Source organism: Opisthocomus hoazin, chromosome 2 (assembly GCF_030867145.1).
Source record: "Opisthocomus hoazin isolate bOpiHoa1 chromosome 2, bOpiHoa1.hap1, whole genome shotgun sequence".
In the NCBI taxonomy this organism is placed as follows: Eukaryota; Metazoa; Chordata; class Aves; order Opisthocomiformes; family Opisthocomidae; genus Opisthocomus; species Opisthocomus hoazin.
In genome coordinates, this window is record NC_134415.1 from 120,595,503 (window position 1) to 120,603,614 (window position 8,112).

Sequence of the window (8,112 nt, forward strand, 5' to 3'; positions counted from 1 at the left end):
CTTTAAAGTACCACTAAAACCATGTTGCGCATAACGTCAGTTTGACGCATTGCCATCTTTCTCTCCTCTGGGTTTTTTTAAATAAGTCCACAAGTTACAAACCTCCTCACAGCGCACTAGACCACCAGGCAAAAAGAAAAGGTCTCCACGTCCCATGAACATTGATTTGTCCCGCACACCAAGGACCCGCAGGACCAAAATCTGGATGCATTTTCTAGCGCGTGATAGGACTCCTCGCTGAAGAGATTTCCAAACATTAATTTTCTTCTCCTTTTAAGAAAACAAACTAGCAAATGAGATTTTCAAGTGGCCTTTCTGCTTGTCCTAATGGTGCTGTGATGAGAAACCACTTTTTCAGTTCTTAATCGTCTTCTGGAATTCTCTGTATTTCCTGAACTGTAAAAATAAGAAGCTTTATACAGTCATAAAAAGTATAAAATAAGAGGTTGGGGTTTTTTTTAAAAATAATACTTTTGGAAGCTACGATTTAGGGTTTTTTTTTGTTGGGAATGGGAGGGGGGGGTTATCTTGTGGGTTTTTGTTTGGTTTTAAAGAGATTCCTGTCCAACACGTGAGCACCACCTTTTGGCATAAAGTTTATCAAAGCCACACAAGTCAGCTAGCACTCTGCATCATTCGTGTATATTTCAAATGCAAAATAATCTTGTCACCCACAACTTAGGAAGACAGTTGCTTGGGTGGAGGGGAGGGGCACAGATTTTTGCTGTTTTTAAAGTACAAACAAAAACAAAATACAAAGTTCAGTGCTCCCATCCTGAAAGTTTTGTTTCTGCTCTGGTTTTGATGTAAAGTCTGAAGGGGAGGAAAAGTTCATAGAAGCTGGAGATTCAGCACTTAAGTTTGGCAGGTTTCAGTTCCTTTACTTGCGTGTGCAGTGTCTTGTGGACAGCTAGCGTTCTGGACTGGCAAAATCCTTTCCCGCATTCTTGACACTTAAAAGGCTTTTCTTTAGAATGGATATATCTAGGGAGAGAAAAACAATCGAGACGTCAGAAATAACCAGCCTGAACTCAGCAGTGATCGACCTGGTGGAGAATATGCTGGGGCTTTTTATACCTACTGCTGCGACTGAGAGTGCTGGAGGGTGGCACCCAGGCAATCATCTGTGTGTGCACGTGTGTGTGCGTGCGCGTGAAAGAAGAGAGGGGGTGTCGAAGGCTTACAAGGATTCCTTTCTTATGGATAAAGAGCTTGTCTCTAACTTTGAGGTCACCAAGCTGTGTGTCATCATGACACTTCTGGATGATCACAAAGGCAGAAAGGCAGAGAATGCAAGACAATACAAATAGACGGTGAAAACCTCTGTGGAAGCTAAGAATGAGGCTGGGCAAGCCATTTTTGCAGAGTGACTGAGTACAACAACAGGCCTGCCTTTTCAAGTGAGTTATCTGGCTTTCTCCTCCAGTAGTGGGCAGCGGAAAACCTAGAGGGAACACAGCCAGCTGACCAGGGACGTTACTTTTCTTACAAGAACCTTCATGAGTGTAGGTGGGTAACCGAGAGAGTACGGATACACAAGGAAAAAAGGACAGGAGAAGAAGAATCATTACCTGTGATCCCTCAGGTGATCCTGTCTTCTGAAGGCCTTGTGGCAAATGTCACACGTGTAGGGTCGTTCATCGGTGTGGGTTCTTTCATGGATCAAAAGGTTGTAGGACTTGGTGAAGTGCCTGCCACAGAATTTACACACGAACTCCTTCTTGGTTTTGGATGGTAACCTTCCCCGCGTGGGTTTCTTTTCTGGAGAAAGTTTAGTCACCTCAAGCAAAGAGCCCAGCCCTGGAGGTGAGCCCTGGCTGTCTGCCTGTCCCAGTTTAGAGTGGTCCTCTTGTGTGGCAGCCACTGCTAAGTTGGCAAAGTCAAAGCGGGGTTTGGCTTTGAGGGTCACATTGGTGGCCTCTTGCTTGGGCTGGATGACATGTGGGAAGAGTGGGAAGGTCGGCAGCTGGAACCGTGCATCCACCAGGCTCGACACGCTGGGCACCTTGGAGAAGGAGGAGCGGGGCAGGTGCATGGCCGGGTACCCCAAAGTCCACTGGTGCAGGTGTACAGCATGCAAGGCGCTGAAGCCGTAGAGGTTGGAGAGGTGGTCAGAGGGCACGGCGGGCAGCCCATTGAAGGCTTGTAGGAAGGAGTAGTTGGTGAGCTGCAGGGAAGGATGGATAGGCACTGGGGCCGGCAGGGTCTTACTTCCCATGGTGGCCGCTCAGGAGGAGGATCTTGGGAACAGGGGAGGAAAAGACCTGGAAAATAAAGATGAAGAGGGGAAGAGGGAATGGTGGATTTACACAAAGATACAAGCAGATGTAATTTCTCACCTCACCCCTGATTAATGCCCTTCTCCAAAGCTGCAGGAAGAGACTGACTTGGACTTGAGGAGGTCTGAACCAGCTCTTGTACATGAGTATATCCCCACAGGTCTCCAGACTTTCCCTCTCCCCATCCTTCACACACATAAGATGTGCCTCATACACAGTCATTCACTCTGCAAAAGCATTCCTGTGCCAGGGAGACCTCTGGTGACCCTCTGCGCAGGGACAGCAAAGAGGTGCCATTTTGGCCCACAAAGCTGAGGTTTCTCTCATGTAACTTAAAATTCCTTCCTAGGTGTCCTCAGCCTTTAGAAAGCGATGGGATATTGCCCACTACATCTGTCCACAAAAACTGCTTTTTTCAGCTTTCAGCAGCCACCTCATACCCTTGAGGTGACGTGGGGAGGGGGTGAAGAGAGCTCGCTGTCCCTGGGTCGCTCACCTCCCTGAGGTCTGGCCTCAGCCAAGCTTCCGCCTCTGGGCTGATGGAGGCGGTTGGATGCTCAGAACTACATACACTCTTTCATTCAAAGAAAGAAAATCCCTGATTTTTTTTTTTTTTTGGTGGAGGAAAACCAACAGCTCTCACTCTTATGTACTGCAAAAAGAAGTGGGAAAATGCTGCGATGGGGTGACAAATCTGAAGTGCCATTTGCTCTCCCCAGCGGGAAGTGCCTGGCTTCAAACCCGCGTCCTAATCTAGGCAATCACTTAATTAGAACCCTTCAAAAGGCAAAAAGGCAAGGGCTGGAGAGACCCTTCCCATGGGGACACCCAGCCCACCAGCTGCAGGGCCGTAGCCCTTCCTTGGGCTGGGTGCTACCACTTTGCTCTGTGTTTTAGGGTCCTGCCATGCCTCCAGCCTCTCCTCTGAGGCAGATCCCACCCATTCCACCCCACAAGGTGGAGGGAAAACGCTACCAGGCAGAAGCATAGAGGCGCATCTGGCCGTGCCTGCGAATTCAGGCCCAGCTTCTGCCAACCTTTTGGCAGAAGATGCCTGCCGAGGGCTGGTGGTGGGGACGCAGCTTCCCCTCTTTGTGGGTGTGGGAGAGCAGCCACGCCATTTGGAGGCATCGCTTCTCTGCAGTCCAGGAAGCGTCCTCCTTACTCCACAGCCCACAATTTATACTCTTTCCTCTCAGTGAACTCCAAGGTTTGCCTTCAGTGGGGCTGTTCTCCAGCCGGATCCCCACAGGGTCCCCATAGAGTCCCTGCAGGGTGCTCATAAGATCCTCTGTAGGGTGCCTGCTGAGTCGCTGTAGGATCCCCACAAGACCCTCACAGGGTCCGGGCAGGACCCTCACGGTGGTCAGCCTGGAGGGTCAGTTCATCCCCACGCGAAGAGTAAAGCCCCTTTGAAGAAAAGGAGGCTGCAAAGTGCTGCAAAGCAGTGATTGTCCCTCTGGGCTGGAGGGGTGGGGGGGTGGAAACTGGTGGCAGCAGAGGTCTGAAGACCAGGGAAACAAATCTGATTTATATGTGGGATGTTGCCTGGACTGAGGAGCTGTGGCTGGGAAGGTGTGAGAGGGAAAAGCTGACTCTGAGCAGATCTAAATGCCAGGTCCACCTTTCACACCACTTTACATAAATCAGCAGCAGGCAGAGAGACCCAAACCTTAGAGGAATTCCATCACAATGACCCAGAATAAGAGATTGTGACATTTTGCCTTTTTTAATTGGACACATTTTGGATAGTGGCTGATTGAAAAAACGCACACGTTACAATTCTCCTCCCTCTTCTCTCTTTTTCCCCTTTGCTTTTTTTTTTTTTTCTTTTTTTAACTATTTAGGACCAATGAACCAACCAGGCTGTTTTGCTGTTCAGCTGGGGAAATGCTTTTTATTTTGTTAGTGCTGCCCATACGCTAGGCGTGTCCACTTCGCAGCACAAATGCCTCCAACCAATGACCCCGAGAACAAAGTGCACAGAAAATACTCTTGGCCGGGTACCTGAAATTTCTTTTTCTGTCTGTCACAATGGTTCCATCTCTATTTTCCTGTCTAGGTAGCCCTAGATCTCTCAAGCATGAAACATGCTATTGCAAACCACATTAATTTCTGGGCTTAAACCTCTTTCTTTCTTCGTATCCTTAGAAAACATTTAATATGGAGTATATAAGCAAAAATCTACTATGTCAATTTGGATAGATTCTTGCTCGATAATATTTGAAAAATTCTCTTTCTATTTCCCAAAATAAGAAGGGGGCAGAAACCAGGGAGAAATACAGTCGGGTCATAATAGCATTAATTGTGCCCGCGTCTTTTTGCTAAAGCAGATCTATTATTTTTCAACAAAAAAAAAAAAAAAAAAGGAAAAAGAGAAAAAGAAAGAAAACAAGGGAAAAAGAAGAAAAGGAAAAAAGAAAAAAAAAAAAAAGAAAAAAGAAGAAAAGAGGAGGTGGGAGCAGAGTGTTCACGTTACTACAAGTTTCTTGGCACTTTTCCAGAAATGTAAGCTACCCTTTTGCTCCGTGCGACCGGGATAGTCAGAAATATATATGAATAGCAGCGTATTTCATAAAGAAGTCCCCTCTCTTCGGGACATCAAAGCGAACGTGTTTCACAGCGCAGTTACTCTCCGCTCTCCCTCTTGCCCGCAGAGAGATCAATGTTTCTTTGATTTCGGTGTCACCTCCACCTTTAATTCTGTTTCATGTAAACAGATCGTTATCGAGGCCTCTTTTTTATTTTTATTTTTTAGAGAAGAGGACCCCACGAGTTCTCTGCTTGAATTCCCCCATCACAATAAAACTGTGCGGGGTTTTCTTTTTTAACACAAACTAGCTCGGTGAGTAATTAAGAACAAACCACTTGTGTTCTGACTGAAACAAAACCCACTCGTGCCAAGATAAATTTACCCTGCAAAATAGGATCGTAAACTTGAAAGACTACATCTGTCTCCAGCTTTCTTACCCTTTGTCCTGCTTGAAGATACGGTAATGCTATTGTCCAGTTGCCATTGTTTTAAGACCATTGTAATCTTAACCTTTCAGATGAAGTTCTACCTCCCGTATACGCCAAAAAAAGGAAAAAAAAATCCAACCGGCTTTTTTGCTGGTAGCATGACAAGGGGCGAAATTAAATGGCTTTTTAAGTAATCTTGTGGCTAGCCGGTATTTGTCCTTTCTACCTTGAATTATCAGTTTCCGATGTATCCTTTGAAAGGGATATTTGTTATATTAAATACCTGACTCATAAATAATGAGGTTTGCTAATTAGTTCCACATGGGAGAATGGAAGAGGTAAATTACCCTGAGAATGTTGCTTATTTTTACAAACATGATAAAGTAGCGGGCATAAAATGCTGCATTCTTGGGATAGCCTCAGACTACAGCAATCGGCTTCATCTGTCAAAAAAAGCCCCCCTGTTCCTCCTGAATCCTTTTCAGTCTGGTAGCCCGGTCCTTTCGGCTGCATCTCTTCACTGTGCAGCATTTTGCCACCGGGTCGGCTACTTATTTTGTCCCCTTTGAGGGGACGATATTTTCCCTTCCTATCAGTTTAAGCGAGGAAATCGAGCTTACAAGATGTCTGTGTTTGGGAAACTAACTGGAAAGGGAATAAACTTGCCCTTTCGCTCCGCGTTATTCGAGCGTGGTGCTCTTGAGGAATAAAGTGCATTGTTCAGCACAGATTTATTCGAAGTATTAATGAAGTGTGCAGAATCTATTAAAGCAGGTTTATTCGGGGCTAATCGAGCGTGAAAGAGTTAATTGCTAACATTAATGAGCACTGGAAGGGCTCAGTCAGCATGTGCCTTGGATATCTCCGCTCGATCCTTATAAAATCATCATTCACATTTTATCACGAGATCGGTGTTGACAAGTTTCTCCAGACCACCATTGCGAACGCGGCGGATTTCAGACTCTCAATAATAATGATAATAATAACAATAATAACAACAACAACAACCACCAGCGTCCGGCTGCACCAGCGATCGCTGCGCTGTCCGGGGCAACCTTTATCCAAAACAACAGCAAAAAAAAAAAAAAAATCCTCCCCTGTTGCGGACCCTGGTGGGACAGTGGCTGCGGAGCCAGGGCGGGAGCGCAGCCCCACGGCCGCGGGTGGGTGCCGGCGGGGCGGCCGCGGGGCCCAGGCTCCGCAATCCTCTCCCTGCAGAAGTTTTTGGGCTGGTTCGGGAGCTTTGTGCGTGCGGTTTTTAATCCCCTGGGGTGCGGAAAGGCCACCCCCGGCGCCAGATCCGTTCTCGCCCCCCCCCCCACCCCGGAGAAGTGCCCGGCGCTTCCCCTGCGCGGGGATCCATCGTCCTCCCCCTCTTCCTCCCTCCGTGCTCCTCACTGCCCACGGCCGCGGCACGCGCAGCCGCGGGTGGGGGGCAAACCCTCCCCCCGGGGGCGCACAGGGCAGCCGGGCGCGTCCCCGGGCCCGGTCACCCCGCAGCCGCCCGCCGGGCCGAGCCCCAGGCTCGGCGCGGGTTTAGGGCTTGGCTCCCTTTTCCCAGTTGGCTTCGAGCTTACTAAACTGGACCTTCTGTGCACCTGTCCGGGACGCGGCTCTCACCCTCCTACCCTGCTCGGGTTTTATCCCGCAGCGCTACGGTAATCTCCAAAATGCTGGATTTTTATGGTTTCCCTCCCAAAAGCCAACTATAACAACTATACCCTAATCCTCGGCTTTGCGCTGACACTTTATAGGCTCGGCCTCAAGAGAAGCTCAGCCTCTCCTTACGCTGAACTTGTTTTGATCCGTTCAGACAAATATAAACATCAGATTCACTTCTGTTCTGGCCTTGGGAGGAAAAAGAGAAGGTTTTTCAGACCCTGAAACACTAAAAATGGAGTAGGAAGGAAAGAACGAGAGAACGAAAGAAAGGAAAGACAGGAAAGGAGAGAAGCTGAACGCTCAAGTCCATAAAGGACACTCAGGCTTCTGTTTTGCAGTTCATATGTGTCATTTTTAGCTCGGGTTAAAAACACAACTCCTCCTCAAGGGGGGATAAACAACTTTATAAATCTTTAAATAGCATCAAAATATCCGAGCCCCATGTCAAGGCTTCCCCCAGCCCTCCTCCCGCCCCAAGGAGAACAGTCCTCCTCACGTGAACCACGATTTCCCCACTGCTTCTGCACCGTCCGGAGGATGGTGGAAGGGCATGGGGGGAGAGAAAGGAAGGAGGAAGAGAAAAGGAGGTGTTTGGATGAATATCCCCAACCCCCGAAGCTTGGCAAAACAAAAACCAAACAAAATGAGCTGTTCTTTTTATTTACCTAATCCCGATCTGCGCTCCACCGCTGGCAGCAGTTAAAGATCCTGGGCTAAATTGTAGCTGGTAAAATAAATTTAAAAAAAATAGGGGGTAAAAAAAGAATTAAAAAAAAAAAAAAAAAGAAGAAGATGTTGGGCTAGGTCAGTGTCGCTGCTGGCCCTGGGGGCACAGCTCTCTGCCCACCCCACCGCTCCTCCAGCGGGTGCGGGGAGATCCGAGCGGGCAGCGGGGCTAGGTGTCCAGGTGCTCCGGCTGATAGAGACGGAGGTACTCGCCGCCGCCGCCGCCGCCCTCCTCTTCCTCTTCTTCTTCTTCCTCCTCCTCCTCCTCTTGCTCCTGCTCCCGGTGCCGTCTGCTTGTGCCGCAGTGCAAACGCGGCCGGGAGCAGCCGAGCTCAGACTGAACCGATCGCTTCCCTCCGGCCTCCTCCTTATTTCAACTCCCCCCCCCCCCCCCCCGCCTCCCGGCTCCCCCCTCAACCTCCCACCAGACTCCGGGCATGCGCACGCGGGGAGAAAGTTTCTGGCTGGGAAGAACCAACTTTTC

At 48.7% G+C, this 8,112-nt stretch overlaps 1 protein-coding gene across 1 annotated transcript; it reads right to left on the reverse strand.

Moving 5' to 3' along the window:
• Positions 1-469: 469 nt before the first annotated feature.
• On the reverse strand, positions 470-7,604 carry OSR1 (odd-skipped related transcription factor 1). The gene is made up of 3 exons (XM_009937398.2): positions 7,568-7,604; positions 1,572-2,264; positions 470-984 (listed from the first exon to the last, which is right to left on the reverse strand). Exons 2-3 carry the CDS (start codon positions 2,216-2,218, stop codon positions 849-851), a joined length of 783 nt encoding a protein of 260 aa, XP_009935700.1. The 5' UTR covers positions 2,219-2,264; positions 7,568-7,604; the 3' UTR covers positions 470-848.
• Positions 7,605-8,112: the final 508 nt, after the last annotated feature.